At 40.0% G+C, this 15,739-nt stretch overlaps 3 protein-coding genes across 5 annotated transcripts; 2 read left to right on the top strand and 1 right to left on the bottom strand.

The window, feature by feature from the left end:
- The first annotated feature begins 869 nt into the window (after positions 1–869).
- On the top strand, positions 870–5,752 carry LOC108148768 (F-box/LRR-repeat protein fbxl-1). 2 transcript variants are annotated; one of them, XM_017275973.1, is made up of 7 exons: positions 870–955; positions 1,776–2,038; positions 3,762–4,086; positions 4,149–4,767; positions 4,833–5,000; positions 5,059–5,262; positions 5,322–5,752. In XM_017275973.1, exons 2-7 carry the CDS (start codon positions 1,955–1,957, stop codon positions 5,455–5,457), a joined length of 1,536 nt encoding a protein of 511 aa, XP_017131462.1. In that variant the 5' UTR covers positions 870–955; positions 1,776–1,954; the 3' UTR covers positions 5,458–5,752. The 2 variants fall into 2 exon arrangements, with proteins under 2 accessions (XP_017131462.1, XP_017131461.1); XM_017275972.2 differs by lacking the exons at positions 870–955; positions 1,776–2,038 and adding an exon at positions 2,890–3,155.
- Positions 5,753–5,798: 46 nt separating this feature from the next.
- On the bottom strand, positions 5,799–11,886 carry LOC108148767 (protein TRC8 homolog). Of its 2 annotated transcripts, none has more exons than XM_017275970.2 (7): positions 10,865–11,886; positions 9,525–10,095; positions 8,797–9,337; positions 8,061–8,235; positions 7,655–7,851; positions 7,381–7,581; positions 5,799–6,730 (listed from the first exon to the last, which is right to left on the bottom strand). In XM_017275970.2, exons 1-7 carry the CDS (start codon positions 11,298–11,300, stop codon positions 6,392–6,394), a joined length of 2,460 nt encoding a protein of 819 aa, XP_017131459.1. In that variant the 5' UTR covers positions 11,301–11,886; the 3' UTR covers positions 5,799–6,391. The 2 variants fall into 2 exon arrangements, with proteins under 2 accessions (XP_017131459.1, XP_017131460.1); XM_017275971.2 differs by having other exon boundaries at positions 7,655–7,836; positions 10,865–11,885.
- Positions 11,887–12,416: 530 nt separating this feature from the next.
- LOC108148438 lies at positions 12,417–13,673 on the top strand. The gene is made up of 2 exons (XM_017275473.1): positions 12,417–12,899; positions 12,952–13,673. Exons 1-2 carry the CDS (start codon positions 12,440–12,442, stop codon positions 13,671–13,673), a joined length of 1,182 nt encoding a protein of 393 aa, XP_017130962.1. The 5' UTR covers positions 12,417–12,439.
- Positions 13,674–15,739: the final 2,066 nt, after the last annotated feature.

Raw genomic sequence — 15,739 nt, 5'->3', positions numbered from 1 at the left:
GTTATGGCAATGGTTTCTGATCAGAACAGGGCTGCCATTGTACGAAATGAAAAAAATAACAGTCTGGCAGCGCCGGTTCGTTTGAATTTAAATTTGTTTTCAGTTAATTGCGATTAGAATTATTATTTTATGTGTCTTTAAAGTGACCCTTAATAGTTTTCTTCTTTTGTATGCACGCAGGTTTTTAAAACTTCAAAGCTTACTACTTTTAAATAATTTTTAAAGGTTTTATAGAAAATATAATTTAAAGATAATTTTTAGAACAATTTAAAATGCAATTCTTTATGTCTGCAAATAATTCTTGTCGATATCTTATTGAAACCAAAATCAATCACTCAAAATCGGCACATTTTGGTAAAACTAATTTATAATTTTCAGAATAAATTTGTAAGATAATAATAATTTGTAGCAAAAAAAATCTTTGCTTGCATGTATTTTATGCTTATTTTTTTGCTTAGACCTGTAAAACGATACCAACTTCTAGAAATACATTGGATGGATGGATTAAAAGATTTGTGGAGAAATAAAATGTTATCAGATCATAATCTTTAAAATTCGAATGTTTCCGTTTCTTTTGCGTAGTCAACTGTGCTAACTAATTCATGAAACAGGCTAATTTGGATGTAAAAATAATAGATATTACTATATTTGTTTCCTAACGATCGGGGTGTGATCCTCTGTTGGCCGGGCGCCATGGGAACAACATATGCATGCCATGTCTGCCGACTGCGCCAAATGACGCCTGCACTCGCTCTTTGTACAGAGATCGTCCCCCAATAACCCCTCCATTTCCACCCATATAATACGAGCAACTAGCCGAGTGGATTTTGGCATAAACCATTTTCCGCGGACGCCTGATTTTCTCAGTTGCCAGAGAGTTGTGGAGCCGTCAAGTACGCGGAAAATTACACCAATTGCGGAAGATTTCCGCCGGATTCTTGCCACCAATCTGCCAGTAATTTGCCATCGAAAAAGTGAAACCTTAAGTCCAATTTGCCAAGTATTTCGAACCCCCAACATTGTTCTGTGAAAGTTACGAAATTGCATTTCCTTTTTTTTTTTTTTCTTGTGATTTTCAAGCGTTGCAACCTCACAAATTTGCGACCAGAAAACCACACGAATACGACTAAAAATAACCTAGGAAAAGGGTGAACAGAATTTTGATGTGTACTCGCAAATCAAAAGATCACAACAACGATGTTCACTAAATTTTGCATAATTTGCCTGTGCTATTGTTGTAAATCGGCTATTTTAATGTACTGACTGCAATTCGAGGCAAGGCAACAAGTAATTGATTAATTGCTTTTGTTCTCGTGTTCATTTATTTGTAGAGTGTCTAACAAATCTTGTTTAATCAATTAATCAAATGGGTAATTATGTGCTTTTGTGTCGCTTTTATTTACTTAACTAGTTAAGGAATGGCTTGTGGCTTGATTTATGCATGAAGCTCTTTTACATAAAGTTCATAAAAATATTATTATTATCTGAATGTTACTCTATTTTACAAAACCGAAATCATTGGCTAATGGTTTGATTTTAATATTTGCTGGATGGTTTTATTCAATATTTTTAAGGTGTAATCTTTGCCAAACCAATCAATTATTAATGTTAACAAACGGTTAAATATAATATTTGGTAGTTCGTAAAATTTTAAACAAATTTTCCAATCTTGTAAAAATTTGGAAAATTTTCTTAAAAAACAGCCAAAAACTGTGACTAATCAGAAAAACCCCTTAGAATTTTGCTTATTTCGTGAATGCTTGTGCTCCTTATAGACGTCGTCTGCAAAATTCACCCACTTCGACACAATTCGGCGCCAGCGTTCCTATTTCCCCTAGATAGAAGCATAATTACACGGATCCAGAGAAACTATATATTATACAACAGTACACACAGACAATTTCCCGGCTGATCCGATCCAAAAGTTAGCCACTGTCAGTGCCCAGTGCCCACGATGGATAATTGGAATGTTTTGGCAGCGCAAACCTCTTCGCAGGCCATCGGACTTCACGATTCTGGGACGGTGAAGACGCGACTGGTAAGTACTTTGTCTATGTACCGATCTATGTACCTATAGTAAACAAAACAAACCCAGCCGACCGATCTGCATGTATATAGAACTCTTGGCAACAAACAACATGCGTTTATACATTTTATTTCCACTGAGAAATAAGTTGTAACGTTTTTCGAAACAAAAATGATCGTCAGAAATAAAAAAGACTTAAGAAATATTTTTAATTTCGGTTATCATAGCAACTATTCACTGTAAGAAATAAATAATTCTCAATTTGGAAACATAATAGTCTTTAAAACACCTTTTAAAGTAATACATTTACCAATTAGGGTAAAGATTTTTTACTCATTGAGAAATTGAGCAAACACATTGATTGAATTAGATATTTTAAAAAGTCTTTAGTTTTCTAGACATAAGACGAAAAAATTGGATGTAATAATATAAATACAAAAAAATATTTCATAACTTTCAAGAATATATTATAGTTTTTATGACTTTTTTAGGAGTGAGGTATTGGAAGACATACTACAGTAAACTTAAAATAGGATAATATTTAGTACTAGAAGTAAGTAACATAAATATTGATAAGTAACATATTAGAAGACAATAACACTTGATTTGATGATGTGGTGATCTTTCTTGTCGTGCACCACCGGGTGGGTGGCTTGGTGGTCGGGTGCTTGGTTGGTAGTTCGGTGGTTCTGGGAGAGTGCGTGAGTGGTGCGGGTCCCATGAACAAACAGCTGATGCATCCGAGACAGATCTGCCACTGCTCTCGTTACTAGCGCTCGTCTATAAATAGTAGCCTGGTTCTCTTGAGTCAATTGCCTGGCGGTTCTTTTGGAGATTCCGATGGCGACGTCGATGGGATGCCCACTCGCAGTAGCGCGAAAGTAGCTCAGACCGACGGATATTCAGCTGGCAGGCCCGACCACGCGTAGTTTATCTCGGTTCCTACCTATATTTTTTTTATATAAGCAAGTGCTTTCGAATCAATACTATATATTTCATATACCATATACCATACAGCCGAGTGGCCTGAGGCATGGACATTTCCACGGACATCTGGGGTCAGCTGGCCGTCGAGGCTTCGCAGGTTTACCTGTCCGATGGCACAGTTCGCAGTCCCTTCGCCGATACGGTACATCGAGTTTTCAATATTACTTTGAGTCCTCACTCATCACCTTACTAAAAAAAAAACTAGGAGAGAATATCCCTCTGAGAAAAAGAGAAAACCAAAAAATACACTCAAACTGAAAACATATAAAAACCAGATGGACATGTGAGCAACAATATGGATCATGAAAAAAAAATCATTTGGTGGAAAGGGTTCTTATATCGTTTAATTCAAATAAATATATAATCTTTCAATAATAATTCTTCCTTTACTTTTTTATTTTTTTAAACAAAATTAAAGTCAAAATCAATATTAATAACTAGGAATTTTATCTGAAAAGTCAATTTTCATTTAAATAAAGCCAGCTAAAATTGGAATAACTTTTTAAAGTAATATTCTCTATTTGGATTGTTTATTTCTAAAATAAATAAGAAAAAAGTTAATCAAATTAATTTGTACAACAAGTGAAAATCACTTATTATAATTATTTATTAAATCAAATCTAATAATTGTGGTATAATTAGCTCAAATTAGAAAAAAATGGGATTATTTGTTCTATTTATTTATCAAAATAGATATAGGGTTTTAATTTGTTTTCTGTGTATCTGAAATATGTGTTCACACCCGTAGACCATCGAGAAGCTGCCCGACAAGGTGCTGCTGCACATCTTCTCGTATCTGTCGCACCGGGAGATCTGTCGCCTGGCCCGGATTTGTCGTCGGTGGCGCCAGATTGCCTACGATACGCGTCTCTGGAAGAATGTTTCGCTGCGGCCGGAGGTGTCTGGACTGCATGTGGGCTCCCTGGAGATGCTGCTGCAGCTAATCTCGGTGAGATTTGGTCCCACGCTCCGGTACATCGAACTGCCCATCGAGCTGATCACGCACACAGTGCTCCACGAATTGTCTGCCAAGTGTCCGAATCTCACCCACATGCTGCTGGACTTCTCCACAGGTTGGTTTTCTATTTAGTTGTTGATAAATTTATTTATTTAATTAACTATTGGTATTCATTAGCCATGCAACTGCACGATTTCAGCGAGATGCAGGCCTTTCCCACCAAACTGCGGTACATGTGCGTCTGCCTGTCCGAAGTGATCTTCATGGAGGGCTTCATGCGCAAGATCTACAACTTCATCAACGGACTGGAGGTGCTGCACTTGATAGGCACCTACGAGAAGTGCGAGGAGGAGGAGGAGGAGATCTACGAGGTCATCAATGTGCACAAACTCAAGTCGGCCACGCCCAATTTGCGGGTGATCAATCTGTATGGCATCAACTTCATCGACGACTCCCACATCGATGCCTTCAGCTCCAACTGCATCCAGCTGGAGTGTCTGGCCGTTAACTTCTGCAACAAGGTCACCGGCTCCACTCTGAAGACCCTCATCCAGCGATCGAAGCGCCTAACGTGCCTCCTGATGAATGGCACCAGCCTCAAGTCCGAGTTCGTGATGCAGGCCGAGTGGGATAAGTGCGCTCTGCAAGAGCTGGACATCACGGCCACGGATCTTTCGCCCGAGTGCCTGGTGGACATGCTGACCAGGATACCCAGCTTGAAGTTCCTATCTGCCGGACAAATCAATGGTTTCAATGACAGCGTTCTGAAGCAATGGATGGAGTCGGGAACTACCAGGTGGGCTGAAACCCATACCCATAATTACATTTATTTATTATTCTGTGAAAATCATTACCCTTTAGATCCCTTATTTCCCTGGATCTCGACTCCTCGGACAACATCACGGATGAGGGTCTGCTTAAGTTTGTCCAGCGGCAGGGTCACCAGCTGAGTGCCTGTTGCCTCTCCGGGATGCCGCACATCACAGATCAATTGTGGATGAGCATTCTTCCGCTGCTGGGCAACTGCAAGTAAGATAAGATATTTTATATTATAACATTAATGTTTTATATAAAATGACCACCAAAGGATCATTGTCATGGGCACTGCTGAGAAATTGGGAGTCAACATCCATGTGGACCAGCTGATGGACACCATCGCCTCCAATTGCGGCAACTTGGAGCGCCTGGAGTTGCGCTGGGATCCGGATAACCTGCGATTCTCGGACAAAAGCCAGAAGGCCATCGATATACTGCGTGTCAAATGCCTCAAGTTACGCTGCATGGTTCTCAGGTGAGTTTGGTTTGATTTTAAATTTCGAAAACCTCTTTATATCACTATTTTGTTCGCAGCGATGGTCGCTACTATGAGACGGTTAAGGCCAATTTCGAACGTGCCGATCGAATCACTGTGGTCCGGACTACCACCTGTTGCCGCGTGTCTCCATATCACCTGCTCCGCAACTACAATGATTTGATTTTCAACTGAATATTGAACTGATATTCAGTGCGTTTCAAAGCTGAATGACACAAAGAAAATGGGTATTTTCCGGTATATCATAAAGTAGCAATGAAACGCACTGTAGTTCATGTTAATATTATTGTTTAACGATGTCTGAAACACCCATATATCTAGTCAAAAGTCAACACAATTGTTTCTGTGTGTGTTTTATCTTACATTAGACTGTTTTTTGATGTTTTCTGTATTTTCCGCTTCTTTCGTTTAATTACATTAAATCTAAATAAACGTACATAGGTAATTTAAATAAAAAACAAAACAAGGATTTCTCTTATTCAAGTTATTTTTACATTACAAAATTATACAACGCAATTTCTCGTTTTGCTCTCATTTTTTATCTATGCTGATTTCGTGTTATGTTTTTAACTAGATTTAATTGGTAACTTGATTAAATCATTTTCAGACTTCACCACATAAAATGTTTATCGTTTTTGTGTTTTCTTTATCCGCCAAATGGTATTTTTTTTACACTGTTTTTATCCGCTGCAAACTTAGGGCTACATTTTTTTGTGTGTGTTTCAACATTTTTGGATCAACTTTTACCGTAAACTTAACGTACATAGATCTCTGGTTCAATTATCGTCTTATTATCGTTCAGCGCGCTATTATATGCATGGTATATAATTTAATTAAGCATGGCTGCGTGTGTGTTGTATATATATACGTAAATGTCTGTGCCTATGAGGATCGAAGGTGTGTGTGTGTGTGTGTGTTTGTGTGCTAGGAAGTGTTTTGTCGTCGTGTGGTAGGGTCAGATTGCTCTTGAAAGGAATAGATTCGCGTTTTTTTTTACATAAGTACACTAACACACAGAACATTTCCAAGTGGTAAGATATAGAAGATAGACAAGGTACGCCGAGCGCTCCCGTTCCGTTTCGTTTCGCTCCGATCAGATCAGATCCGTTTACTGCTGGTCCTGCGACATCCGGAACATGTGCGTCGTATTGCTGGCCGCCGCCGTGGCCACAGCGGCAGCCGAAGTGGCCGTCGGCGGCGGAGGTTGGGCGGATGCTGTCATGAAGCTGCTGTCGCTGCTCCCGCTGGCGCTGATTCGCTGGCTGCCACTGCTGGCCACGTTGGCCAGGGATCTCGCCTCGCCAACAGCCGCTGCCGAGTCCACAATGGCCGCAGCTGCCTCCGCTCCAATCATGGCTGCCGCATTGGACGAGGTGGTGGCCGCCTCTGGCATCTCGTTTGGAACACGCTCTGGGGTGCGTCGCGGCGCACCAGCGTTGTTTCCGTCCTAAAAGGTAAACACTTATCAATATATGTACAAGTTTCATACTTCACAAACAATAGGTGCAAACGCTTTGATATTGACATGTTTTGATTTTCCTCCCTGATCTCAAGCTGTCTTAAGCACATTGTAAAAACTAAAAAGGTTGCCGAAAGCCGCATATTTATTATAATTTTTTTATATTTTCACTTTATATAAGGTCTCTGTCAGCGACTGTTTCTTTGGAAACAATTTTTGGAGTTTTAAACCACAAATATTGATTTCCATATTTTCTAAACTTATAGGAGTTTTTTTGGTAAGCTAATTTCTATATTTGTTTGTTCTCGATGGACTTAAAATTTATACAAACAAATTAACAATATTTAATAAATGTTTAACAACAAATTAATTTCATTTTTGCGAATTTCAAGAAATTGATGACGCTACTTGAATTTAATGTATAGGAGCATTCAAAAGATAATTGGTGGTAAAATTCCTTATAATTACAGGCTATTTTTAGGGTAAGGGCTAAATTTAAATAAAAAAATGCTAATTTGACAACGGATATTAGTTTCTTAAAAGGGAATTCTCTTGTAGGGTATTTGCTTGTGCTTGCATGTACGTTCTAATATAAACTTCTAATGTAACTAGAAGAAACCCCTTCATATTGTACTCACGTCTCGCGGGTAAATACGAAGTGGCTGTTCGGCCTGGACAGCCGCCGCTGGCTCCGCTTCCTGTGCGTTCTCCTCCGCCTTGTCCGTGTACATCATGATCTCGTGGCACAGGGGACAACGGTCCTGGACATACAGCCACTTGCGCAGGCAGACGCCATGGAAGAAGTGACGACACCGCGTGATCTTGGCCGAGTACATTTCCTGAATTAAATAGGGTAAGGAAAACCATAGGGCGTTAGTATATAAGAATCTGAAATAAAGGACAAAAACCCACCTGATAGCAAATGGCGCACACATCGTCGAATGCCTGCAACTGGGCAGGAGTTGCCTCTGGCAGGGCAGAGATCTTGTGGACCGCCGAACGCCGCTTCATGAACACCGACCATCCTGCCCGGGCCTCGCACCAGATGTTGAAGTAGGCATGGATGCACATCATTATCGCTCTGATGGCGCCGCCTGTAGCATTTTGGGCTATCAAGTTATAGTTATCGGTACACCAAATCAACCAAATAAAAATATTACATGCACACACAGAACAGAAAAGCTGGACACGGAACGATGAGGATTCGAGGTTCGATACCCCGGATCCGATGAACAAATAGGCCAATCGATTGCGGCAATGGGTTTGCCTACTCATGTGTTAATGTAACCAGGACGAGGGACACTGGACACCAACTTACCCGACTCGAAGATCAGGATCCAAGCACCGTTGATAAACAGCAGGATTCCGAAGCAGAATTCCACCGAGTTGCCGAAGGCACGCACATAGTACAGGTAGTCGTCCAGCTTCTCCCAGAAGAACTGGCGCCGGGCGTCCAGCAGGAAGAGTGTGTAGGTGGCCAGCGAAACGAGCACCTGCGGGAGAATATGTAATTAGTGAGGTGTAGTAGGACTTAAAACTACCTTCAATAATAAGAACACTATTGTCAAAGTTTTATACGTAAGAGACTAAATTGACATGGCTAAATGGACTCTGTTGTTAATGGAGATCAAGAATATGTGTAGCAATTTATTGCTAATAATGCAGTGCAATTATAAAAACCTCTGAATATATATAATATTCAGCTACGACTAGCTAAGGGCAGACATTAGGCTGATTTTGCAAAAAATTAACGTAGTGCGTAGTGTTTTTTACTAAACGAGTAATGGTAACATATTGATATTTAATTAAAAGATTACCTAGTAATCTATTTATATTTAATAAGTAGGTTAGCTTTCGATTGGCTGATTTAACTTCATGAACAAATATGTATATATTAATTATTAAATTAATAGCCGGCAATTGACGTCATTGAACTGTTTGACTTTATTAACTTTTTGAAGTCTGAGGTAAACCTCCTATATTTAACTAAATCTATTTATTTAAATTGGATTGATCTGATCCTCTCTTTCAAGTCATAAAAATAAGATACGAACCTTTACGATCACCTCGACGGAAAAGGCGGTAACCGCCAGCAGCCAGGTGGAGATGGATCGCTGCGACCAGAGGTAGTAGAGCAGGGAGACGGGCATCACCACGAGAAAGGCGCAGACGGTGAGGGCGCGCACGTGTCGCTTCCGCGAGGGATTCCGTGCCGCACTCAGCGACATCAGAATGGGCGAGACGATGTTGTGCAGGAAGTGCAGGAGAGCGGTCATCAGCAGGCAGAGATTGCGGCACAGCCTAATGAAGCGTTTGTCCGGCGACAGGGAGGTCAAGCCCGTCTGCAGGGCCAGGATGTAGAAAAGAACGGCTGAGACAGTGCCCAGCGACTTCTCCTCGTCATTGTCGTAGGTGAGCAGGTACCACTGGAAGCCGCGTCCGATGTAGTGGCAGATCATCGAGATGACGCCCGTCATTCCCAAGACCGCCGTCAGGGTTTCACAGCCATCGACGAGGAGCTTTTGTGTAGCCGGCATCAGTTCCAGTGGCTCCTCGGATTCCGTCGTGGCCAAAGCATAGCCGCCTTGAATGATCCTAAAACATTTGAGATTTTATTAGTTTATTATGTCTTTATCGCAGAGGTACTGGTTTCTCAGGCCATTAATGACTAATTCGAAAACAAGGTGATTAGTGGCCATGTTCCACTGACACATTAGCGCTCCAAGTGCAAAAATTAGAATGTGCCATGTGCATAATTAACATAAATTATAGAAATATATACCTGATGGTCCAGAAAACCCGCAGCACATTGGGCACATTCAGGCGCTGCCATTCGTTTTCGATGAGCGCCGACAGTCCAAAGTTGGACACAAAGTTCATGGCATACTGATACCCATTGTAGACCGTTCGACTGGCCTCCATGGCGCTGTGCAGCAGCGTGATCTTGGTGAGGATGATGGGCGTGAAGGCGGCCACAACGGGCAGGTGTTGCACCACTTTCGGCGGCAGTGGCAGCATGGCCACCAGGATTGGACTAGCGAAGATGATGGGCATCGATTTCTGGAGCAGCTCCAGTCTTGGACCCAGATGGATGTAGGCGAACAGCATGCCCATGAACCACTGGGCCATCAGATGCGGCGCCAGCGACATGACCACCCCGCCCGAGTCCAGTAATCTCGTGGTGTTCAGCGACATCAGGTCCTCCAGTATGCTGGGACTCCGCTCCATCAGCGCCAGGGCACTCACGTTGGACCAGTAGGACAGGAAGGTGAGGCCGAGCGAGGTGAGGAACATGTAGACCATCACCAGGTGACGGGTCCACAGCATGAAGATGCAAGCGGCGGACAGGAAACCTGCAACAAAACGATAATATTGAGTCAAGCATTTGCGTTTTAGTGCTGTTCAAAGTACGCCCGATAAGCGGCCCTTGGAATATTAGATGGTTTCGTCAGCAGGTCGAAAACAGTGAACTTTAAACAATTTCATTGACTTTGTTTACGTTTTGGGCTGTAATCAAAATAATGCTTGCATTTTGTGATACGTTAAAACTTACAATCAATCATTCACATTTCATGTGGTCTTTTTGGGTAATTTTAAATTACAATTGTAACTATCCGCTTGGCCCACGTTGTTATTTAAACACTTTATTCTATTCTGCGAAACATATTATTCAGAGTGATTTTTATGGAGTTAAATGATAATTATAATGATTTGACTAAATTTGCTGATCGTCGTTATAAGAATAATGTCTTTGGCCTGATATACAGGTGTGTTTAAAATTATTTACACAATTAATAGTTCAAAAATATGTTAATATATCACTGACATTCTTTTTGTAAACAAAATTAATCTTATTACCCTAATAAAAATACAAATATTGGATTGCTGCGTGTCTTTTAATAATATGACGTGTATGTTACTGACCATGTTTATGTTATTCTTGGTCAGTGATAATAAGCTAACATATCCATGTCTATCTTAGGGTACATTAAGATAATATAGTCTAGAAAGCATATTCTTGAAATAGTAGTAGTACTTTAACCCGGATTCTTTTAAAATGACGTGTTAATAGTATTCCAAGTGCCCTAGGTAAGGAAAAGTGTCCCTTTTGAGATGACTCACCGAACAGGCAGATGACGAACTTGACCGTGGTGATGCTGAGCACATCCGCCAGCGTTTCGTCGTGGGACAGCTCGTCCATCAGCGAGTTGAAGCCGGAGCTGAGCATGCCGTGCGATTGCGCCGATCTGGAGGCATTTTCGATGGTCTGTTCCAGGGCAGATTGAGCGGCACCCACGGCGGCTGAGGTCATTGGCGGGATGCCGTCTCCGCCGCCGAGGCCAAAGAACTCCTTGATGCTGGCGAAGGGATCTTGGTTGGACTCTGGTGGGGATTCCGTGGGCGGGCTTTCGCTGGCGGCTATTCCTCCGGGACTCTTTTCCGGATAGAGTCGCGTGGGCAGGCCCATGCCGATCTTCAGGATCTCATCGATGACCATCACCGGCGGCACGCGCATCATCACGTCCACCAAACCCAGAACCTTTGTCCTCACGGACATGGTTGTTGTTCGTTTTGATGTCTTGCTTTGTTATGGCGGTATTTACCCCAAAACTATAGTCTATATGGGCTATAGTTTGCTGATCCCTCGTGACTAGGCAGTAATCGTACACCAATCAAGCTCCAATCTGCATTTGTTGTGGCCTTCGTCTTGGATTTCGCAAAAAAAAAAAAAGGGGGAATGACGATTTTGGGTTTGTGTGGGTGAGAGCTCTAGCTGAGTGCGTGCTAGCAGGTGCAAAATTCTCGTTTGTAGTCCTAAAATCCTAGTGTTAAAAGGTAGTTCTCGGCAGGTGGTGGTTGGGAGGAAATCCCTTTTGAATTTTCCTTAAATTTTTCACTTTTTTTACAATTGGTTTTGTGTTTCTCCTCCTCCTCCTTCTTCTTCGACCCAGCTATCGATAGTCCCTGTCCCCGCCTATCGGTGTGGCCCAGTATTGGCCAACGTCTTCTCACACTGCTATCGATAGACCAAACCAGCTGTTTGTTTGGCGCCCAGCCTGTTTTATTTCAAATTCGGCTTGCATTCAGCGGGTTTTTGTGCGTGTCGGGTGGGAGTACTGGAAATTTAAATTAAAAGATTTAAGCAATTACTTTTGAAAGGGTCTGGCCTAGCCTTCTGTTTGATAAGTAGTTTTAAGTAGTTGCTACCATGTTCTGTTCTCATGATCATCATAGTGGAAAACAAAAGTGAACTCAATAAACTCTATTGATTATGGACACCCACGGATTTTTCGATTGAATTCTTCTGCGAAGCCCCTGAATAATTATTTAATTTTTTATTGGATTTAAAAGTCTTTGTTCTTAAGTAAAGCTTGGAATAAAATTAATTTAGATGAGAATGTGAATCTCTCATAGCTCTCATATTTTATATCTGTGTAAAAGCAGTGTTGCACCAACAAAGAAATAAGATTACTCATAGTAAGCATTTGCAAATTAGATTTGTATAATGATAGTGATCTTCCTAAAGAGTGTTTAAATTAGCTTGTGGCGAAGAAATTCTTTATATGCTTAGTATATGCACCTTATCTGATAAGATTACAAAACTAAACTAATTCCCACAACTGCAGAGAATCTGAGCAGTTGTTTCTATAATTTGTAACTAATTGGTCTTGAGCTTGGGGCTGGAGATTTGCAAATATGAGCGCCACAACAATATTAAAGCTGAATCATTATTGTTTGTACGAGACATTTCGACAGATCAAAGCTAATTGCGAGTTGAACAGACGTTCTCCTGAGAAATATTGGGATCTGATTAATTTCGTCATCAGCTGTGAGAGATTCGTTAACGTTTTTAAGGAGTGGAACTTTGACCTGTACAAGGAGCTTCATATCGATTTTGCCTTTTTACAAGCGAAAAATATGGTAACAATCGATTTGGCCAGGGTATACGACTCACTAAAAAGCGTTTCCAAAGCTAGCAAAGAACTATATTGGAAATTGTATGTTAATGCGGTTAAGGAGAACAAACAAATGAATGGAATGAGCATAACTTTTAAACCATCCCGATACAACCCCGAACATTTGGAAAGATTTGAGGTCCTGATAAATGCCATTAAAAACAAGATCAGTCTTCAAACACTCTTTATTGACGTTCCAGGTGAGTTGCTCTAAAAAGAGTTCATATATTCAAGATAACTTTGATTTTACAGGATATAGCCTCCAAAATGTGCCGCCGCTCGGCCGATTGAGAATACTTTATCTCAATGTTCGAATGAATGCAGAGGACTTGGTGCAGTTGGTCCGAGCAAATCGGTTTTTAAACTCTCTTACATTCGCCAATACCGAATTATATGGAAGTTTTGCGGATATTGTGCCATACTGTAAGCATCTGGAAGTTCTTGATTTGACTATGAAGCCCGGCATCGATGCCACAAAATATGCCCCACTGGCAAATTTGCCTTTACTTGAGATATTAAGACTTAGAGGATACCATCAAAGTGGAACTCTGGTTAAGTTATTTCAAAATCTTAAGGGAAGGGGTCTTCAGAGACTAGATATTCCGGACATTTTGCTCAGCAAACAGGAGGCGCAGGCGATGTTACAATTAAGCACATTATCCCACATTTTATGTGGTTTTAGTGACAAACAGATCGTCGCTGATATGGCACATCTCAAGAATCTAAAATTCGTCTATTTATATGCCCGGCGGGGTCAACTTGTTTTATTGGTTGAGTTGATGGGATTGGCAAAAAAGTCTACAATAGAAATTAATATCAAGTATCGTCATTTAGTGATCAGTATGTCGAATGAACTTGGGGAATTAAAAGTGTCATTTTACAATGATGGTGATGATGAACTAGTCGATGTTGATTTTGATGATTTCGATATGTTAGCGGACCATTGTCCTCATTGTCATCATTTAAAGAATTAAATTTCAATAAGAGCATTTAATCGTAAATTCATCCGGATAGGATGGTATAATTAAATAAACGACAATTCATATTATTTTCGTTAATGTTTTGGTATTTTACTTCTTTTTTAATGGTAGAATACAGGCTTAAGGAGATTAGCATTGTTTTAATTATATAATCAACGTTGTATACAGTTGAGAGGCCTTAATCTTTCAAAGCTCTTAAAGTAGTTGCTTTTTGTCACCTTCTTCCCATAATGAAGATTTTAATAGAAATTTCAAAAGCTGCATTAAGGAAAGCTATACTAAAAAAGAGCTCGAACTTTTCCTTAAACGGCAGCTAGGTATTTTTAGGGTTTAAAATACTCGAACTCCGAAGGGTAATATTTACTTAAAATAGAACAATTTTATAGACTAAGAGTCGAATATTAATCAAAGTCAGATCAACTATTTGAAAACAATCCTAAAAGAAATCTAAAAATCTAAATGTAATTAACAGAAATGTTAACGAATCGTAAAAATCCAGTGTTGGCTAGTGCTGCATATCTGGCGCTGCTGTTAAGTTGGCGCGTTGCCTGCAAAATTTAAATTTAAATACAAATTTTATTCAAATATTATTCTTAATTTAAATTATGGTGGATTTATTTGTTTTTATTTTTTAACTTATTATATATTTATTATTAATTTTAACTAAATAGTTGACGAAACTGACACTTAAACCTGCAACTGTATTGAGTATCTAAGAAACTTTTAATAACTTGATTTTTTACAACTTCTATGTACTTTATATAGATTACATCTAACATTAATTTCTGATTTTCAACTTTACGTGTATATTCCTTTATTTATATGGCTCTTTTGCGATTTGCAATTGACTTGCCTTCGGAAAGAGTTTCCGTTTCTCATATTGTTTGAAATGCCCGCAGTTCCTAGTTCTGAAAACGATTCCCGGTTAAACATTTCCTGCATTCTTTCGAATGTGCCCAATTCTAATCCGTATCCGAAGGCCCCCGAAGTCATTTACGTGAATTTCCTCAATTGTTCGGTCATTAACTTTTGCCATTTCGGACCTTAATTGTTGTTATTTCTTGTTTGTGCCACAAAAACCCCAACCCTTCTCTTATGCAAATGCACAAATTGAGGCAACGGCAATGCATTGCAGTCTGCATTTTGGTTTCGTTTTGGTTTCGTCCCCAACGCAACGCTCGTAATTATGCGCAATTGTTTAGCGTTTAGCTCAGAAAGTTCAACTAACATAATTGATTTTTCATGCCGCGCCACAAGAATTTAAAACAAACTGCACAGGTCATAACAAACAGCCCGGTTCCTAAGTCGAAGAATGCATGTTGTCGATTTTTCCAGACTAGGGTATTTGGAGTAGCTTAGTTATGTTTATAGGTGGCATTTAAAGTTGTTTGGCTTTAATTTTAAAAAACATTTTTTTACCAGGTTTGAATTTTTTAATTGAAATACTGACAAAAACAAGTTTATCGTTTTCAACTAGAATATTTGAATAAAATTAAATAATTTGATTCATTCTCAAAACCTTCGGTAGACAAAATTTAAAAAGCCTACTAACTTTAAAAAATATTGTGTATTGATATATATTAATAGGATAAAACATAGAAAAGGATATTACAGTTTTAGAGTGTATAGAGTCCAATTTTTGAAACCCCTTCTACCGTCTTTTAGGCCTAGCTAATTTGCATAGTTTTCACGAGTTTTGGGCCATCGGACTGCGTTGCATACTTGAGGGAGCTGCAAATTGCACAAATTACGCTTGACTGCGATTTTAAATTTTCTTTTTTAGAGGACATGCGAACAGTTAACACTCCCAGAGGCACCGGGCTCCCAATATGGGCCTCATATATTTAATGTAATCAGTGTAATTGTCATTGCGATGAGCCGGGGGAATCGGGAGCCGGGTCCCCGATAAATATATATATATATATATGTATATATATGGAGTCGGAGTCCAATGGAGTCCGATCCTCTCTCTTTGCGGGTCTCACGCATGGCAATTGTATAATTTATCGCTCCAGTTCTAATCGGCAGCTGTCAGGAAGACAGCTGACCAGGTTGGCCGA

This window comes from Drosophila elegans, unplaced genomic scaffold (assembly GCF_018152505.1).
Source record: "Drosophila elegans isolate 14027-0461.03 unplaced genomic scaffold, ASM1815250v1 contig_476, whole genome shotgun sequence".
In the NCBI taxonomy this organism is placed as follows: domain Eukaryota; kingdom Metazoa; phylum Arthropoda; class Insecta; order Diptera; family Drosophilidae; genus Drosophila; species Drosophila elegans.
This window is presented reverse-complemented; position numbering and strand designations above follow the sequence as displayed.